Below are 20,688 nucleotides of genomic sequence, written 5' to 3'. Positions count from 1 at the left end.
GAAATCCATATACACCACATCAACTGCTCTACCCTCATCTACCTGTTCAGTCACCTTCTCAAAGAACTCAATAAGGTTTGTGAGGCATGACCTACCCTTCACAAAGCCATGCTGACTATCCCTGATCATATTATTCCTATCTAGATGATTATAAATCTTGTCTCTTATAATCCCCTCCAAGACTTTACCCACTACAGACGTGAGGCTCACCGGTCTATAGTTGCCGGGGTTGTCTCTGCTCCCCTTTTTGAACAAAGGGACCACATTTGCTGTCCTCCAGTCCTCTGGCACTATTCCTGTAGCCAATGATGACATAAAAATCAAAGCCAAAGGTCCAGCAATCTCTTCCCTGGCCTCCCAGAGAATCCTAGGATAAATCCCATCAGGTCCCGGGGACTTATCTATTTTCAGCCTGTCCAGAATTGCCAACACCTCTTCCCTACGTACCTCAATGCCATCTATTCTATTAGCCTGGGGCTCAGCATTCTCCTCCACAACATTATCTTTTTCCTGAGTGAATACTGACGAAAAATATTCATTTAGTATCTCGCCTATCTCTTCAGACTCCACACACAATTTCCCATCCCTGTCCTTGACTGGTCCTACTCTTTCCCTAGTCATTCGCTTATTCCTGACATACCTATAGAAAGCTTTTGGGTTTTCCTTGATCCTTCCTGCCAAATACTTCTCATGCCCCCTCCTTGCTCGTCTTAGCTCTCTCTTTAGATCCTTCCTCGCTACCTTGTAACTATCCATCGCCCCAACTGAAACTTCACACCTCATCTTCACATAGGCCTCCTTCTTCCTCTTAACAAGAGATTCCACTTCCTTGGTAAACCACGGTTCCCTCGCTCGACGCCTTCCTCCCTGCCTGACCGGTACATACTTATCAAGAACACGCAGTAGCTGATCCTTGAACAAGCCCCACTTATCCAGTGTGCCCAACACTTGCAGCCTACTTCTCCACCTTATCCCCCCCAAGTCACGTCTAATGGCATCATAATTGCCCTTCCCCCAGCTATAACTCTTGCCCTGCGGTGTATACTTATCCCTTTCCATCATTAACGTAAACGTCACCGAATTGTGGTCACTGTCCCCAAAGTGCTCTCCTATCTCCAAATCCAACACCTGGCCTGGTTCATTACCCAAAACCAAATCCAACGTGGCCTCGCTTCTTGTTGGCCTGTCAACATATTGTTTCAGGAAACCCTCCTGCACACACTGTACAAAAAACGACCCATCTATTGTACTCGAACTATATCTTTTCCAGTCAATATTTGGAAAGTTAAAGTCTCCCATAATAACTACCCTGTTACTTTCGCTCTTATCCAGAATCATCTTCGCCATCCTTTCCTCTACATCCCTAGAACGATTAGGAGGCCTATAAAAAACTCCCAACAGGGTGACCTCTCCTTTCCTGTTTCTAACTTCAGCCCATACTACCTTGGAAGAAGAATCCCCATCTAGCATCCTCTCCGCCACCGTAATACTGCTCTTGACTAGCAGCGCCACACCTCCCCCTCTTTTGCCTCCTTCTCTGAGCTTACTAAAACACCTAAACCCCGGAACCTGCAACATCCATTCCTGTCCCTGCTCTATCCATGTCTCCGAAATGGCCACAACATCGAAGTCCCAGGTACCAACCCATGCTGCCAGTTCCCCTACCTTGTTTCGTATACTCCTGGCATTGAAGTAGACACACTTCAAACCACCTACCTGAACACTGGCCCCCTCCTGCGACGTCAAATCTGTGCTCCTGACCTCTATACTCTCATTCTCCCTTACCCTAAAACTACAATCCAGGTTCCCATGCCCCTGCTGCAATAGTTTAAACCCCCCCAAAGAGCACTAACAAATCTCCCCCCCTGGATATTTGTGCCCCTCAGGTTCAGATGTAGACCATGCTGTCTGTAGGGGTCCTACCTTTCCTAGTTATCCAGAAATCTGAATCCCTCCCGCCTGCACCATCCCTGTAGCCACGTGTTTAAATGCTCTCTCTCCCTATTCCTCATCTCACTATCACGTGGCACGGGCAACAACCCAGAGATAACAACTCTGTTTGTTCTAGTTCTGAGCTTCCATCCTAGCTCCCTGAAAGCCTGCCTGACATCCTTGTCCCCTTTCCGACCTATGTCGTTAGTGCCAATGTGGACCACGACTTGGGGCTGCTCCCCCTCCCCCCTAAGGACCCGGAAAACACGATCCGAGACATCACGTACCCTTGCACCTGGGAGGCAACATACCAAACGTGAGTCTCTCACGCTGCCACAAAATCTCCTATCTGTGCCCCTGACTATAGAGTCCCCAATTACTAATGCTCTGCTCCTCTCCCCCTTCCCTTCTGAGCAACAGGGACAGACTCCGTGCCAGAGGCCCGTACCCCATGGCTTACCCCTGGTAAGTCGTCCCCCCCACAAGTATCCAAAGCGGTATACTTGTTTCTCAGGGGAACGACCGCAGGGGATCCCTGCACTGACTGCTTTTTCCCAGCCCCTCTTACAGTTACCCACCTATCTCCAATCTTTGGTGTAACTAATTCCCTGAAGCTGCTATCTATGACCCCTTCTGCCTCCCGAATGATCCGAAGTTCTTCCAACTCCAGCTCCAGTTCCCTAACTCGGTCTTGGAGGAGCTGGAGATGGCAGCACTTCCTGCAGGTAAAATCAGCAGGGACACTAACGGCATCCCTCACCTCAAACATCCTGCAGGAGGAACATTGCACTCCCTTCCCTGCCATTCCTCTAACTTTCTACCAAGATCTGGCTAACAACTAAATTAAATTTTTTATAAAAAATAATAATATAATAAAATATGGTACTTACCTCAGACCAATGGGTTTTATTATTAGGTTAGAGGAGGAGGGCGGGTGGGAGACACTACACGTGTAGTGTCTCGGGTTTCCTCTCCACCAGAATTTATTGGTGAGGGTCTTCCCAGACGTCCGCGGGTCGACTTCCTGTTCCCGCCTAAAACAGCTCCTGCTGAAATTGACTAACCAGCCAGCTCCACTCCCGCCGAAATCGACTGGCCTGCCCCTGCAAAGACAAGTGCTTTTAAAGGACAGACTTACCTCCCAGCAGCCACTTCCGCACTGCTCCCGCTGAAACTGACTCACCAGCTGTTCTCCCGCCGAAATCGACTGGCCTGCCCCTGCAAAGACATGTCCTCCTGGACCTTGGCATAATATGCTTGGTCCCTGGGGAGCAGTAACGCCTGGGGGGTTGGCAAGGAATGGCACATTCACGGGTCTGTCTGGTGTCTGTCTGCCTTGGTCGTGGTGCCCATCCTGCTGCTTGCGGCTGCCCTCGGGAGTCATCTCGGTTGCGGTCGGGTGTGTCATGGTGACCACCTTGGTTCTTGCGATCGGTCCCGCTTTGCAGAGGCTTGCGTCTCTCGGTCTGGTCACAGCCAGTTGGCGGTCTCTCCGACAACCAGGTTCAGGACCACAAGGCCCTGCAATTCTTGGACTCCGTGCTCTCCTGGGAAATGGTGATGCCTATTGCCTATTGGAGGGTTTGGTGGGCCTCCGTATGGAGTTTCCTCAGAGTGTCGGCGTCTCGGAGTCCACAGACAAAACGGTCCCGTAGTGATTCAGACAGTATAGCCTCAAACTCATGTGAGGTGGTGAGCGTCATCAAGTGCGCCAAAAAGTCACCACAGGTCCACAGGTCATTGAAAGGGGCAACACAGGTGGAGAAGGTAGTCAAGAAGGCATACGGCATGCTTGCCTTCATTGGCCGGGGCATTGAGTATAAGAATTGGCAAGTCATGTTGCAGCTGTACAGAACCTTAGTTAGGCCACACTTGGAGTATAGTGTTCAATTCTGGTCGCCACACTACCAGAAGGATGTGGAGGCTTTAGAGAGGGTGCAGAAGAGATTTACCAGAATGTTGCCTGGTATGGAGGGCATAAGCTATGAGGAGCGATTGAATAAACTCGGTTTGTTTTCACTGGAACGAAGGAGGTTGAGGGGCGACCTGATAGAGGTATACAAAATTATGAGGGGCATAGACAGAGTGGATAGTCAGAGGCTTTTCCCCAGGGTAGAGGGGTCAATTACTAGGGGGCATAGGTTTAAGGTGAGAGGGGCAAGGTTTAGAGTAGATGTACGAGGCAAGTTATTTACGCAGAGGGTAGTGGGTACCTGGAACTTGCTACCGGAGGAGGTAGTGGAAGCAGGGACGATAGGGACATTTAAGGGGCATCTTGACAAATATATGAATAGGATGGGAATAGAAGGATACGGACCCAGGAAGTGTAGAAGATTGTAGTTTAGTCGGGCAGTATGGTCGGCACGGGCTTGGAGGGCCGAAGGGCCTGTTCCTGTGCTGTACATTTCTTTGTTCTTTGTTCTTTGTTTGGATTCCCCTTGGGCCCGCAAGGCCATGTGGAAATGGAACCGACAGACCATTATTGGGTTCTGTGGGTTCAGATGTGCCTTGATCAGGACCACCAACGTGGAAAAGACTTGAGTCTGGATTGGTGAGGCTTTTGATGAGCACATAGGTGGCTCCACCGACTGCGGTCAGCAGGGTGACGGTTTGTTGGTCATCCCCAATAATTGCGTTAGACCGGAAAAAATACTGTACCCACTTGACATACTGGATCCAGTCATCGGTACCAGCATCAAACTGTTCAAGCTTTTCGATGTGCAGCATCTCTCCGTTCGGAGTGGAGGCCTCTCTGGGCCTGGACAAAGTGGATTGGTGATATAATGCACGATGGCTGAGGCAGCTCCACTTCACCCTCGTCGCCAGTGTAAAATCAAACGGAAGAGATGCAGGAACGCACAGTAGGATAGGAATGAACAAAGGTTTATTACTGTATACACAATAATTGCAACAACTCCTCTCCCCGAAGGGCCACCTGGTGCAGGCCGGGGTTTTTATACTGCAAATGCTTTCCCTCAGGCGCTTATCCAATTCCCTTTGAAAGCCACAACTGAATCTGCCTCCACCATCCTCTCAGGCAGTGTATTCCAGATCCTATCAACTCACTGTAAGAAAAACATTTTCCTCCTGTCATCTCTGGATCTTTAACCAAGCACTTTAAATCTTTGTCCTCCGGTTGGTTTCAATTTGTCACCCACAATCAATTTTCAGCCCAGCCATGCTATATGTTTCCTTTCTGGTTGGTCAGATTTCTGAATTGTGAGCAGAAATGATTAGCCAAAATTGCAAGAGCTGCTCGGGAGTCAGTTACAAAGCAAATTTTGATTTGCATCTGACCTATGCTGAACAGGAGGTGAAAGAGGAAGTGCTTGAATCATATAGAGAGAGGTTTACTCTATGTTTATACCAGACTTGAGAGTGTTTGATGGGACACCAAATCTGGGACAATTCATCCAATCTGTACCTGAACTCACCACGAGTGTAAAATTCCACATCCTGTGAAAGCTGAAGCCAATCTGGCACGACCAGAAAAATAGCTTAATAGTTCAAGAGAAGGGGGGTGAAAACCACAGTAGAAGGAAAGGGGAAATGAGAGTAAACGGTCAAATAACGCAGTTGCTTTTCTCTCTTCAATGGGGCTTTGCTTCATTTTTATGATTTTAGCTAAATATTCAATAAAAAAATTCCCTGGTAATGTATAGGGAAGAGAGGTACCTTGGCACATGGCTGGAAGACTGCAAGCATGGGAATGGTGTTGTTATCACGCAATCTGGGCTCTGCTACGAGGGAAACTTTCAATACAACAAGATTACGGTGAGTAGAAAGTAGTTTTGTTGACCCGGTATAGTGCCAACCCTCTCCTTGCCTTGTTAGACAGTGGCCCTGTCTGCTCTCGGACAGAGATAGAATATCTGATGGTGCAGTTTGAAGAAGAGCAGGGGAGTTTTCCCTGGTGTCTGGCTAATGTTTTCCATCAAAGAACATGACTAAAATAGGTGATCTGGTTATTGTCAAGTTGCTTATTGCTCAAAGCAATGCCTAGGGACTGCATTCCAAATGTGTGCCATTGGCTGTGAGCACTTTCATCCTGTGATTGTTACGTAAATGCAAGTTCTTTCTCTCTTGACCTTTGCTGCCTTTGCTTCTTCCTCCATACTTGGTACATTTGACATGATGCTGTGCTCACTGACATATGAACAGCTGAATTTCCTTCCTCCACTCCAGAAACGCCTCCACATTATGCTGTTTGTGTGATTCCGTTTGCAGACAGCATGGCTTCTGGGTTTTCGCCCCTGAAGCGGCTGCAAATCTGCTCTGCGCTCTCTCCACAAAGATTTTTCTCCACATAGGAAACAGTCCACATGATCAGTTTCTAGCCAGACTCGTATCTTTGTCCCAACCAGCAATATGCAACAGAGCTGAGCCTGGCATTTTTGAGGTGGGATCTGTTTTGGAGATGGTCAGTAACTGGATGCCCTGTTACGCTGTACTTGCTTTGTCAAAGAGAGGCCAGAAACGTTTAAGGACCTGGTTTTCTACCAGATTAAGTGAGGTTTTCACTGAGTGCTGAATTTGGTGCATTTGAGTGCGATAGTGAGTTTGGTGACCGAGGGAGTTAGGTGAGGAGGGAGTAAGGTGCTCCTTTCATTTTCTTTCCGACATTTCCGCAAAGAGTGCGAAGAGAGCCAGGAGTTTACAGAAAGTGTAGCTGACTGGGAGCAGAGTCGGAGGGCGGAGATCTAGTTAGTCCACACGGCAGCTATATTCTGTAAGGTAAGAGGGGATGGAAGCTAGGCCAGTTACATGCTCCTCCTGTAGGATGTGGGTGGTGAGGGATACCACTGGTGTCCCCACTGACTATACCTGCGGGAAGTGCACCCAACTTCAGCTCCTCAAAGACCGTGTTAGGGAACTGGAGCTGAAGCTGGATGAACTTCGGATCATCCGGGAGGCAGAGGGGGTGATTGAGAAGAGTTACAAGGAGGTAACCACACCCAAGGTACAGGACAAGAATAGCTGGGTTACAGTCAGGGGGAAAACAAACAAACAGGCAGACAGTGCAGGGATCCCTCGTGGCCGTTCCCCTTCAAAACAAGTATACCGTTTTGGATGCTGTTGGGGGGGATGACCTACCGGGGGAAGGCCCTAGCGGCCAGGTCTCTGGCACTGAGTCTGGCTCTGGGGCTCAGAAGGGAAGGTGGGAGAATAGAAAAGCAATAGTTGTAGGAGATTCAATGGTTAGGGGAATAGATAGGAGATTCTGTGGTCGCGAGCCAGACTCCCGGAAGGTATGTTGCCTCCCGGGTGCCAGGGTAGGGATGTCTCGGATCGTGTCTTCAGGATCCTTAAGGGGGAGGGGGAGCAGCCAGAAGTCGTGGTGCACATTGGTCCCAATGACATAGGTAGGAAAAGGGGTGTGGAGGTAATAAACAAGTTTAGGGAGTTAGGCTGGAAGTTAAAAGCCAGGACAGACAGAGTTGTCATCTCTGGTTTGTTGCCGGTGCCACGTGATAGCGAGGCTAGGAATAGGGAGAGCGTGCAGCTGAACACGTGGCTGCAGGAATGGTGTAGGAGGGAGGGCTTCAGGTATTTGGATAATTGGAGCGCATTCTGGGGAAGGTGGGACCTGTACAAGCAGGACGGGTTGCATCTGAACCAGAGGGGCACCAATATCCTGGGAGGGAGGTTTTCTAGTACTCTTCGGGAGGGTTTAAACTAATTTGGCAGGGGAATGGGAACCGGATTTGTAGTCCAACAACTAAGGTAGCCGATATTCAGGACGCCAAAGCGTATAATGAGGCAGTGGGGAAGGGAACACTAACAAAGGAGAGTACTTGCAGGCACGGAGATGGGTTGAAGTGTGTATACTTCAACGCAAGAAGCATCAGGAATAAGGTGGGTGAACTTAAGGCATGGATCGGTACTTGGGACTACGATGTGGTGGCCATCACGGAAACTTGGATAGAAGAGGGGCAGAAATGGTTGTTGGAGGTCCCTGGTTATAGATGTTTCAATAAGATTAGGGAGGGTGGTAAAAGAGATGGGGGGGGGGGGTGGCATTATTAATTAGAGATAGTATAACAGCTGCAGAAAGGCAGTTCGAGGAGTATCACCCTATTGAGGTAGTATGGGTTGAAGTCAGAAATAGGAAAGGAGCAGTCACCTTGTTAGGAGTTTTCTATAGGCCCCCCAATAGTAGCAGAGATGTGGAGAAACCGATTGGGAAACAGATTTTGGAAAGGTGCAGAAGTCATAGGGTAGTAGTCATGGGCGACTTTAACTTCCCAAATATTGAGTGGAAACTCTTTAGATCAAATAGTTTGGATGGGGTGGTGTTTGTGCAGTGTGTCCAGGAAGCTTTTCTAACACAGTATGTAGATTGTCCGACCAGAGGAGGGGCAATATTGGATTTAGTACTGGGTAATGAACCAGGGCAAGTGATAGATTTGTTAGTGGGGGAGCATTTTGGAGATAGTGACCACAATTCTGTGACTTTCACTTTAGTAATGGAGAGGGATAGGTACGTGCAACAGGGCAAGGTTTACAATTGGGGGAAGGGTAAATATGATGTTGTCAGACAAGAATTGAAGTGCATAAGTTGGGAACATAGGCTGGCAGGGAAGGACACAAGTGAAATGTGGAACTTGTTCAAGGAACAGGTGCTACGTGTTTGGAAGGACAAATATGAATGAGGAATACAGGGTTAATGGTAGAGTTCTTGACAATGTGGAGGAGCAGAGAGATCTTGGGGTCTATGTTCATACATCTTTGAAAGTTGCCACTCAAGTGGATAGAGTTGTGAAGAAGGCCTATGGTGTGCTCGCGTTCATTAACAGAGGGATTGAATTTAAGAGCCGTGAGGTGATGATGCAGCTGTACAAAACTTTGGTAAGGCCACATTTGGAGGACTGTGTACATACAGTTCTGGTCGCCTCATTTTAGGAAGGATGTGGAAGCTTTGGAAAAGGTGCAAAGAAGATTTACCAGGATGTTGCCTGGAATGGAGAGTAGGTCTTACGATGAAAGGTTGAGGGTGCTAGGCCTTTTCTCATTAGAACGGAGAAGGATGAGGGGCGACTTGATAGAGGTTTATAAGATGATCAGGGGAATAGATAGAGTAGACAGTCAGAAACTTTTTCTCCAGGTGGAACAAACCATTACAAGGGGACATAAATTTAAGGTGAAAGGTGGAAGATATAGGAGGGATATCAGAGGTAGGTTCTTTACCCAGAGAGTAGTGGGGGCGTGGAATGCACTGCCTGTGGAAGTAGTTGAGTCGGAAACATTAGGGACCTTACGGTAAAATGATGTAGTGTAGATTAATTTGTTCTTAAGGGCAGCACGGTAGCATTGTGGATAGCACAATTGCTTCACAGCTCCAGGGTCCCAGGTTCGATTCCGGCTTGGGTCACTGTCTGTGCGGAGTCTGCACGTCCTCCCCGTGTCTGCGTGGGTTTCCTCCGGGTGCTCCGGTTTCCTCCCACAGTCCAAAGATGTGCGGGTTAGGTGAATTGGCCAATGATAAATTGCCCTTAATGTTGGGTGGAGGTGTTGAGTTTGGGTAGGGTGCTCTTTCCAAGAGCCGGTACAGACTCGGGGGGTCCGAATGGCCTCCTTCTGCACTGTAAATTCAATGATAATCTATGATTAATCTAGGACAAAGATTCGGCACAACATTGTGGGCCAAAGGGCCTGTTCTGTGCTGTATTTTCTATGTTCTATGTTCTATGTTCATCTCCTCATGGAAACTGGCATTCATATTTGTTAGGAACTGTCACAACACTTCAAAGAGTAATTCATTGAGTACAATGTTTTCGGGTGGTTCAAAAGGTACACAGCAAAAACACACTAATGCAATAGAAGATTTGCTTTGGAGGCAGTTAGTTAGTCTCCCAAATCTAGTGGAACAAACCCTTTTCTTCCATTGCTGTCTGTCCAGAGCAAGATAGTGTCTCTAATTGGAGTAGAATTTTGCCTGTAATCCAACACCTTGTGGATCTCCACAGATTATGTTTGTAAATCTGTAAACAGACTGGGTACTTTCTGTAACAAAAAGAGAGTTTGACTCTCAAGATCCTCTAAGAGGGGCTAATGGACTGATTTTACTTTGGCTTCTATCTTGCTGTTGTGGGCCTACCAGGGGTTATATTTCCACCAGCATTGCTCGCTAGATCATAGAAAGCAAATCTTCAAGGTGCAGCACACCAGAAGGTTTGGACATTGGAAGCTGGGCGGAAGCAAATGTTAAAGACATTTGGGAAAACATTCATCTTCAGGCATGATAAAATAATGGTGAGCGACTGAAACATATTGAGCCACAGAAAATCAGACACCAAGGTCCAAGGCTGAGATGTTCATTGGGCACCAGGCAGAGGTACCAATGCACATATTGCCCAATGAGCTCATTTAGTCGCACAATGTGCTTGAGCCCCTGAGTAGCACCAAGCTGACCATCAACTGTTTGGTACATGGACGATGGGGAGGCCACAGTAACATTTGCAAATAAATTCAGACCCCTCTGCCTGATGCCTCTCCCATGCATCGAAAGTCCTCAGCATTTTATAGATGGCAAGGTGGCCCTTTGCTTGCAACTGACACACTTAATGTATCAGTAATGTTAAGCTCAGACAGAATGAATAACTCCTACTATTCATGCTATTCTTGATCTGGCAGACCTGGGGCAATGTAGGCAGGGTTTTTCTCTATATCCAACTTGTCAGAGTATTTGGGACAGTGGAGAAGAACTTTGCCCTTTCACTGGTAAGGCAGAAGCTGACGGGTGACCTGATAGAGGTCGACAAAATTATGAAAGGCATAGACAGGTTGGATAGTCAGAGGCTTTTTCCAAGGGTGGAAGTGTCAATTACAAGGGGGCACAGGTTCCAGGTGAGAGGGGAAATGTTTAAGGGAGATGTGTGGGGTAAGTTTTTCACGCAGAATGGTGGGTTCCTGGAATGCACTGCCAGAGGATGTGGTGGAAAGAGGCACATTAGCAACATTTAAGAGGCATCTGGATGGGTACATGAATAGGGAGGAAATAGATGGATGAGGACTGAGCAAGGGCAGTAGTTTTTTTTTTAGTTAGGTCATCATGATCGGCACAGCCTTGGAGGACTGAAGGGCCTGTTCCTGTGCTGTACTTTTCTTTGATCTTTGTTCTAATCTGATCAGACTATTCTTTGTCTAAAAATAATGCTAAGGCTTAATGCACACTTTGAGTATCAATTCACTTTACTTCAATTTCTTCAAATGCCTTTTCTCAGCTGCTCAGTGACCAAAATATTATTTACTTTTTATACAATCACCAGGGTTCTGGAACAATTCTGTCAGAGGATGATTCTGCCTATGAAGGAGAATTCACAGAAGAGCTGGTTCTAACTGGAAAGGTAGGAGCTTCAGTATCCATGCTGTAAACAGGTTGTTTAATGGTATACTGAATAATATGACATACCAGGACTGGAATATAACAAAAGATTGATTGGCACCTCTTCCTCAAGCATTCATTCCTCCACCACCGATGTAAAGTAGCAGCAGTGTGTACCATTTACAAGAGGCACTGCAGGAACTTACCAAGGCTCCTTAGGCTGCACCTTCCAAATCCATGACCACCACCATCTAGAAGGACAAGGGTAGCAGATACATGGAAACACCACCACCACTTGGAAGTTCCCCTCCAAATCACTCACCATGCTGACTGGAAATATATTGTTGTTCCTTCAACATCACTGGGTCAAAATCCTGGAATTCCCTCCCTAATGCACAGTAGGTGCACCAACACCACATGGACTGCAGCGGTTCAAGAAGGCAGCTGACCACCATCTTCTCAAGGGCAACAAATGCTGGCCTAGCCAGCGAAGCCCACATCCTGTATGGAATGAACAAAAAAGACAAGTGTCTAATGTGTAGAGGAAGTAGTTTACGTACAGGGAGGCTCTTATAAACTAGCACATCTTTGTGTATAAGAAATACATACTGGGAATTTGGATTTGGAGATCCTTGTGCTCTGTGACATTTGCTGACCTCTGTGCTCTAATCTACAATATGCACTCCCTGGACCAGATTTCTGTCTCTGATAGAAATGGGAATTGCTTCACAAAATGTTGAACAGTTTCCTGTGTCTTTCTGACCTTGTGACATTTTTGTGAGTTGGGAAGACTTTGGGTGGGGAAATAAAATGCAGCTGTTCCAAGGCTAGGCCAGAGGCCCCATTACGAGGGCCAAAGGAAAATTGTTATTTGTTCCGCACACCCCTACGGTGTGATGGTGTGGCTTTTGAAAGCCCTAAAAATAAAAGCAAACCTCCTTGAAGAGTTCATGAGCACTGAGAGAAGCCTGCTGAGGAACAGGAGCATTCTGAAAATGAAAATCGCTTATTGTCACAAGTAGGCTTCAAATGAAGTTACTGTGAAAAGCCCATAGTCGCCACATTCCGGCGCCTGTTCGGGGAGGCTGTTGCGGGAATCGAACCGTGCTGCTGGTCTGCCTTGGTATGCTTTCAAAGCCAGCGATTTAGCCCTGTGCTAAACAGCCCCTGACAGGTAAGTGAACGAAAGGGACTTGATATGGGTCAGGATACCGGCAACAGAGTTTTGGATGAGCTCAAGTTTATGGATTAATCAAATTGGGGTGCCAGCCTGGAGTGAGTAATTGGCTGGCATTCCTTTGCCTCAACATTTGTGTTGGGATGAAGGTGGTTTTCAGTACAGATGCTGCCTACCTGTTTTTTTTCTGTGGCAGATGTGACTACCTTTCTCAGTCTCCCACACCCAAATTAGTGGCTTTCTATCTTCTACTCCCTCAACTAAATATAGAGGCTTGATGAGCCTGTTTGCATGACCTTGCTACAGTCTGACTTTAGATTCATTGAGTGATTCATCTGTACCTGACCATGAAGTTCTATGCCGGCCATTTGTATTTTTTGTGCAAGCCAACTTCAAAGTTTGTGCTCCACAGAGCTGGTGACCTTCAATGACACTGCTAAGGGTATGAATGGAAGAAGCAGTGATTAGGCAGTATCAAGCTTGCGTTTTAAAAGCCTGGGGATTGAGGGATAAAAAGATTGACGGAGCTGGGGCAGCCAACAAGAAGAATTCAAAATAGAATTGGTGCTAGAAAAAAATTCCAGGCCTCTTAGTAAATGCATTAATCTGCAATTGTTATGTTTCAGGGGAAGCTCACCTTTAGTAATGGATATGTCATAGAGGGATTGTTCAGCAACAAATGGGGAAGTGGCTTGAAGACCAATGGAACATTCTGCAAACCCACTGAGGAGTTAAACCCTTTGACCACCAGCAAAATGTGAGTGTGAACTGTCCAAACTTATCATGAAGTGACAAACTTTCATAACTTGTAAGTAACAAAATCAATTGGAAGAAATTCCCTTGCGTTGCAACAACACCCACGTCAACATCCACAACACCGAGTGCTGAATTTGGTGCATTTGAGTGCTAGTGAGAATTTGGTGACTGAGGGAGTATAAGGGTTCATTTTTATCTAAAGTCTAGTCTTTTATTTAGTTAATTAACTTAAAAGTTGCTGTTTGGTTTAGACCTTTTATGTGGTCTCACTACAAACAAATAGGGAAATATTTTTGTATATGTGTTTTTGCCTTTTTTTATTTTTTTGGTTTTTCTGTGTTTTTTGTGAGTTTATGACCTGCACATTTATCTACACGTGCAGGATTAGGCCAGCATCCACCACTGACACTGGCGTGATGCCAGGTGTGAAAACCAAGCAAAAGAACATAAAGGAACTGATGGATAAAACAAAAGAGGGGAGTGCCCCAAAACAACGAGTGGAGCACAGCCCAAAAAGAATGAGAAAGGAAACAAAAACCCGTCAAATTAAAGCGCGAGTATAGGGGTTGATGAGGCAATCCAACCCCTGCGGTGCCCACCGAGCACGGAAGGCCTCGAGTGTGCCTGTGGACACCGCATGCTCCCGCTCCAGGGACACCCGGCCGCGAACAAGGCCGCGGAAGATGGGCAGACAGTCAGGCTGGACAACCCCCTCAGTCGCCCGCTGCCTGGACCTATAAATGGCAAGTTTGGACAGGCCCAGGAGCAGGTTCACGAGGAAGTCCTCCGCCTTTCCCGCCCCACTCCGCACCGGATGCCTGTAGATCAGGAGCGTGGGGCTGAAGTGCAGAGAAAACCTCAACAACAACGTTGTCAAGAAACCAAAAAGGGAGTGCAGCCTAGGACAGACAACATAAACGTGCTCCACGGTCTCCACCAGGCCGCAAAAGTGGCAGGTCTCTGGCAGAGCCGTGAAGTGATTTAAACGATAGTTGCACGGCACTGCCATGCGCAACACCCTCCACCACAGGTCCCCTAGTTTTATGGGGAGGCCACCTCCGTAGAGGGATCTCCAGTGGGGACCACCGCCGCCGGATGGCAACAGGGCACGCCAAGGCGTGTCCGGGCGGCGGGCGAGGGCAAGGAGGTGGAAAGTGTGCAACAGCAGGCCGTACAGGAAACCCCTCCGCGCAGTGCGAAAGGGCACGGAGGGTATTTCCGCGAGGCAGCTGGGGCTGTGGGGCCCCAGCACCCGGGGATGGTTCCGGGGTTTGGGACCAATGTGGAATTCCGTCCAAGCAGGGGTCCGCTCAGACGGGATACCACCGCACAACCGCGTTTCAAGTCCAAGTGTGCTTACGGGGCCGAGCACGACCGTTTTGAGGCCTTGGATAGCATTGACCGTGCACCGGACAAACACCGCTCCACGCCTGGCTAGCTCGTAGGGTGTCATCCAGCCCGCCCCTCCGCCACCCAGCACGTCCCCGATCCTGGTCACTCCGGCATCCACAGCCCTCCACTCCGCCAGCCACCTGAATGGATGTTGGCGGAGGTGCGGATTCCTGAACAGCGGCTCTCTTACGACAGCCACTACTCCTGACGGCCAGAGAGCTGGCAACCCTGTTCCAGACTTTGAGAAGGTCCTGGTACAAGATGGGCAGCGCCAACAAAGAGTTCCGAAGACCGTTCCGGTCAATGAACAGAAGCTGCACGTTGTAGTTCAGGCCGTGCACCTGGCGGAAGAAATACGTCGCCAGGGCACACCATTGTGGAGGAGGCTCAACGTACAGGTATCGCTGCAGAGTCTGAAGGCGGAAAGTCGCAATCTGAGTGCGAAGGCACACCAGCGCCAAACCGCCCTCCGCAATCGGGAGACTCAAGACCTCCGCAGCGGCCCAATGCAATCCTTTGTCCCAGAAGAACCGAAGCAGGGTTCTCTGGATGCGTGTGACAAAGTCAGGGGGAGGGGCCAAAGTGACCAGCCAATAGCACAGCATAGAGGCGATCAGCTGGTTTATGACGAGAACTCGACCCCAGTGGGACAGCACTCGGAGCAGTCCTGTCCAGCATCCCAGGCGAGTGGTGACCTTGGTCTCCAGCTCCTGCCAGTTCGCCGGCCAGGCTTCCTCTGCCGGGCAAAGATGGACTCTCAAGTAGATGATGTTGGTCCGACTCCAGCTAAAGGGCCTGAGCTCCTCCCGGGGGGGGGGGGGGGGGGGGGGGGGAGACCAGGAGTCCGGAACATTTAGCCCAGTTGATCCTAGCAGAGGACGCGGCGGAGTACACAGCCTGGCACTCTCGCATCCTCCGCAGGTCACCAGGGTCAGTGAACATGAGGAGCACGTCATCAGCGTAAGCCTAGAGGACCACCTCCATATCCGGCTCACGCAGAACCAGCCCCGACAACCTCCTCCGCAGGAGGCGCAGGAAAGGCTCCACGCACACAGAATAAAGTTGGCCGGACAAGGGGCAGCCCTGACGCACCCCTCTCCCAAAGCGAAGGGGCGCCGTCAGGGACCCGTTAACCTTAATCAGACACTCTGAGGCGGCGTACAATTATCGGATCCGGGCGACGAAGTGCGTCCCGAACCCGAATGCTCGCAGAGTCCCGAGTAAATACTTGTGCCCCACCCTGTCGAACGCCTTCTCCTGGTCAAGAGACAGGAAGGCGCTCGACACACCAGTCCTCTGGGTAAAATGAATAACGTCCCGGACCAAATGGATGTTATCGTAAATAGTTTGTTCCGGGACTGTGTAGGACTGGTCAGGGTGAATCATGTGGTCCAGCACGGGGCCAAGGCGTAAAGACATCGCCTTGGCAAAGATTTTGTAGTCCCTGCTGAGGAGGGAGACCGGTCGCCAGTTTTTAAGCAAGCAGAGATCCCCTTTCTTGGGCAGCAGGGCAATGACGGCCCTGCAACACGAAAGGAGCATCTCCCCGGTCGCAATACATTCCCCCAGGATCCCCGCATAGTTGCTCCCCAGGATGTCCCAGCATGCCCTGAAGAACTCCATGGTCAGCCTGTCCAGCCCTGAAGTTTTGCCCCGTGACAAGCTGTCCAGGGCGCCGGTCAGCTCTTGGAGGTTTATGATTTGGTCGAGCCTCCCGGCGTCCCCCGGGCCGACCTGCGGCAGGTCCTCCCACAGAATTCTGCAAGCATCCTCGCTGGACAGATCCGGAGAGAAGAGGTCGGAATAAAAGTCCCTAATCAGGGTGCTGACCCCCTCCGGATCCGAGACGAGGGACCCATCGTCGGCCAGCAGTGTAGAAATCTGCCGAATGGCCCCACGTTCTCTTTCCAGCGAGTAGAAGAAGGGGGAGCTGTGGTCCATGTGCGTCAGGAAACGGATCCGCGACCGCACGTACGCACCCTGGGGCCCGGCAAGTTGCAGTTCCCGCAGCGCGCCCTTCTTCTCTCTGTACATCCGCCCCAGTGCCGGGTCCTCATCGGGCTGAGCAAGACTATGGTGGTATGTATTAGGGGTAATACGGTACACCACGTGTCGACAGGCTATTGGTGGAGGGATGCCAGGTCCTGATAGGATCTGCCACCTACTGGACTCCACCCAGAAATGCCGGTATAAGAACCCAGTTTTCCCTCCATTTCCCTCAGCAGCTGCATTCTGTAACCACGCTGCTGGGGATAAAGTTCTGCTTAATAAAGCCTTCAATTGACATTACCTCAACCTGCCTCGCGTCATATTGACGGTGCTACAATTTATTAAGCAGAATTTAAATTGAAGAAAACAATGTGGGAACATCGAGCTCCGAATCACCCCGGAGTGCCTGCACATCGCACCCCAAGCAGCTAACTCGGCCTCTATCTTCAAGCACTGGATGGCATGCTTTGAGGGCTACCTCCGAACGGCCCCGGCACACCGACAGACGAACAAAAGATGTAGGTCCTCTATTCCAGGGTGAGTCCTGACGTCTACTCCCTTATCGAGGACGAGGACGGTTTCACCAGTGCCATCGCCGCGCTGAAGGATATCTACATCCGGCCCGCCAACCAGGTTTTTGCTCGCTACCAGCTCGCCACACGACGGCAATTTCCGGGGGAATCGCTGGACGAGTTTTATAACGCCCTGCAGATCCTGGGTCGAAACTGCAACTGCCCGGCAGTAACAGCGAGTGAACACACAGAGCTCCTGGGCCGCGATGCGAATGTGGCAGGTTTGGCCTCTTCCCAGATCCGCCAGAGGCTTCTGGAGAAAGAATCTCTGGGACTTACAGAAGCTCGGGCCCTGGTGGCATCCCTCGATGTGGCCTCGTGTAACGCCCGCGCCTACGCCCCCGACTGCACTACAGCCCCTTGGGCCCCGTGGACCCCCGCTGCGGTTGACTCTCCGACACCCCCCCCCACCCCCGCAAACCTGCGCGGCCAAAACACCAGACCAACCGGGGGGGCCCCGCTGCTATTTTTGCGGCCAGCCGAAACACCCTCGGCAGCGCTGCCCGGCCCGCACGGCTACCTGCAAAAGCTGCGGGAAGAAGGGCCACTACGCGACGGTGCGCAAGTCCCGCGGGGTCGCCGCTATCTCCGGGGAAGAAACGGGACCACAGACCCAGCCCCCCCAGCGATCCACATGTGACCAACGGACGCTGCCATTTTGGACCCCGGACGCCACGAGGGAGAGATGGGCGCCGCCATTTTGTCCACCCCCGACCACGCTCGATCCGTGGACGCCGCCATCTTGGCTGAAGGACCCCGACACAGACGGCCACATACTGCCTGATTACGATGCTCAACTTCAACAACCACGTCTGGCTTCGACGACCCTCGACCAGTCGCGACCCCGGACGCTCCAGACTGCAACCACTACAGTCCAAGTGAATGGCTACGAGACGCCGTGTCTTATCGACTCTGGGAGCACGGAGAGCTTCATTCATCCGGACACGGTAAGGCGCTGTTCCTCGTAATTCGGCCAAGCACCCAGAAAATTTTCCTGGCGCCGGGATCCCACTCCGTTCAGATCACGGGGTTCTGCATCGCTAACCTAACGGTGCAGGGGAGGGAGTTCCGAAATTACCGGCTGTATGTCCTCCCCCATCTCTGTGCGCCCACACTCCTAGGGTTGGACTTCCAATGCAACCTCCAGAGTTTAACATTTAAATTTGGCGGCCCTATACCCCCACTGACTGTCTGCGGCCTCGCGACCCTCAAGGTTCATAGATCATAGAATTTACAATGCAGAAGGAGGCCATTCGGCCCATCGAGTCTGCACAGTCTCTTTGAAAGAGCACCCTACCCAAGGTCAACACCTCCACCCTATCCCCATAACCCAGTAACCCCACCCAACACTAAGGGCAATTTTGGACACGAAGGGCAATTTATCATGGCCAATCCACCTAACCTGCACATCTTTGGACTGTGGGAGGAAACCGGAGCACCCGGAGGAAACCCACGCACACACGGGGAGGATGTGCAGACTCCGCACAGACAGTGACCCAAGCCGGAATCGAACCTGGGACCCCTGGAGCTGTGAAGCAATTGTGCTATCCACAATGCTACCGTGCTGCCCACGGTTGAACCGCCTTCCTTGTTTGCGAACCTCACCCCGGATTGCAAACCCGTCGCCACAAGGAGCAGACGGTACAGCGCCCAGGACCGAGCATTTATCGGGTCCGAAGTCCAGAGGCTGCTGAAGGAAGGCATCATCCAGGCTAGCAACAGTCCCTGGAGAGCCCAGGTGGTAGTTGTTAAGACCGGGGAGAAACGGAGGATGGTCATCGACTATAGTCAGACCATCAACAGGTACACTCAGCTAGATGCGTACCATCTCCCCCGCTTATCCGACATGGTCAATCGGATTGCACAGTACAAGGTCTTTTCCACCGTGGACCTCAAGTCCGCCTACCACCAGCTCCCCATCCGTCCCGGTGACCGCAACTATACTGCCTTCGAAGAAGACGGGCGGTTATACCACTTTTTAAGGGTTCCATTCGGCGTCACGAACAGAGTCGCGGTCTTCCAACGAGAGATGGACCGAATGGTTGACCAGCACGGTTTACGGGCATGTTCCCGTATCTCGACAACATCACCATCTGCGGCCACGACCAGCAGGACCACGACGCCAATCTCCAAAAATTCCTCCAGACCGCTCACGCCCTGAACCTCACTTACAACAAAGAAAAATGCGTGTTCCGCACCGATCATCTAGCCATCCTGGGCTACATAGTGCGTAATGGAGTGATAGGCCCCGACCCTGAACGCATGCGCCCCCTCATGAAGTTCCCTCTCCCCCACTGTGCCAAAGCCCTGAAACGTTGCCTGGGCTTCTTTTCTTATTCCGCCCAGTGGGTCCCCCAGTACTCAGACAAGGCCCGTGCACTAATCCAGTTCTCTACTTTTTCCCTGACGACAGAGGCATGCCAGGCCTTTAGCCGCATCAAAACGGATATCGCAAAGGCCACGATGCGCGCCATCGACGAGTCCCTCCCCTTCCAGGTCGAGAACGACGCATCGGATGTAGCTCTGGCGTCCACCCTCAACCAAGCGGGCAGACCCATGGCCTTCTTCTCCCGAACCCTCCACGCTTCAGGAATCCGCCACTCCTCAGTGGAAAAGGAGGCACAAGCCATAGTGGAAGCTGTGCGACACTGGAGGCATTACCTGGCCGGTAGGAGATTCACTCTCCTCACTGACCAATGGTCGGTTGCCTTCATGTTCGATAATGCACAGCGGGGCAAGATCAAGAACGACAAGATCTTGCGGTGGAGGATCGAACTCTCCACCTTCAATTATGAGATCTTGTATCGTCCCGGAAAGCTGAACGAGCCATCCGATGCCCTACCTCGCGGCACATGTGCCAATGTACAAGTGGACCGTCTACAAGCCCTCCATGAGGACCTCTGCCACCCAGGGGTCACTCGTTTCTACCACTTCCTTAAGGCCCGCAACCTCCCTTACTCCGTCGAGGACGTCCGAACAGTCACCAGAAACTGCCAGATCTGCGCTGAGTGCAAACTGCACTTTTTCAGGCCAGATAGAGCGCACCTGGTTAAGGCCTCTCGACCCTTTGAATGCCTCAGTTTGGATTTCAAAGGCCCCTTCCCCTCCACCGATCGTAACGCGTACTTCCTGAACGTCGTTGACGAATACTCCCGTTTCCCTTTCACCATCCCCTGCCCCGACATGACAGCGTCCACGGTCATTAAAGCCCTCGGTACCATTTTTACACTGTTCGGTTTGCCCAACTATATCCATAGTGACAGGCGGTCCTCCTTTATGAATGACGAACTGCATCAATTCCTGCTCAGCAGGGGCATAGCCTCGAGCAGGACGACCAGTTACAACCCCCGGGGGAACGGGCAGGTAAAAAGGGAGAATGGAACGGTCTGGAAGGCCGTCCTGCTGGCCCTCCGGTCTAGGAGCCTCCCAATTTCCCGCTGGCAGGAAGTCCTCCCGGATGCCCTTCACTCTATCCGGTCCCTGCTGTGCACCACCACGAATCAAACGCCTCACGAGTGCCTCCTCCTCTTTCCTAGGAAGTCCTC

General features: G+C 50.6%; 1 protein-coding gene across 4 annotated transcripts in view; it reads left to right on the top strand.

The window, feature by feature from the left end:
* The window catches only part of LOC140385732 (ALS2 C-terminal-like protein), a 188,634-nt gene that overhangs the window by 116,417 nt on the left and 51,529 nt on the right, over window positions 1–20,688 (top strand). For all 4 annotated transcript variants that reach the window (XR_011933430.1, XR_011933431.1, XM_072468188.1 and 1 more), the window contains exons 15-17: window positions 5,595–5,706; window positions 11,202–11,279; window positions 13,061–13,191. Coding sequence is in view for 2 of the 4 variants with exons in the window: in XM_072468188.1 (XP_072324289.1) it covers window positions 5,595–5,706; window positions 11,202–11,279; window positions 13,061–13,191 (321 nt within the window). In the remaining 2 variants the exon portion in view is untranslated. The remainder of the gene's footprint in view (window positions 1–5,594; window positions 5,707–11,201; window positions 11,280–13,060; window positions 13,192–20,688) is intronic.

The sequence above is a fragment of the Scyliorhinus torazame genome, chromosome 11 (assembly GCF_047496885.1).
Source record: "Scyliorhinus torazame isolate Kashiwa2021f chromosome 11, sScyTor2.1, whole genome shotgun sequence".
In the NCBI taxonomy this organism is placed as follows: Eukaryota; Metazoa; Chordata; class Chondrichthyes; order Carcharhiniformes; family Scyliorhinidae; genus Scyliorhinus; species Scyliorhinus torazame.
Note: the sequence above shows the minus strand (reverse complement) of the source record. Positions and strands in the feature narration are given on the sequence as shown.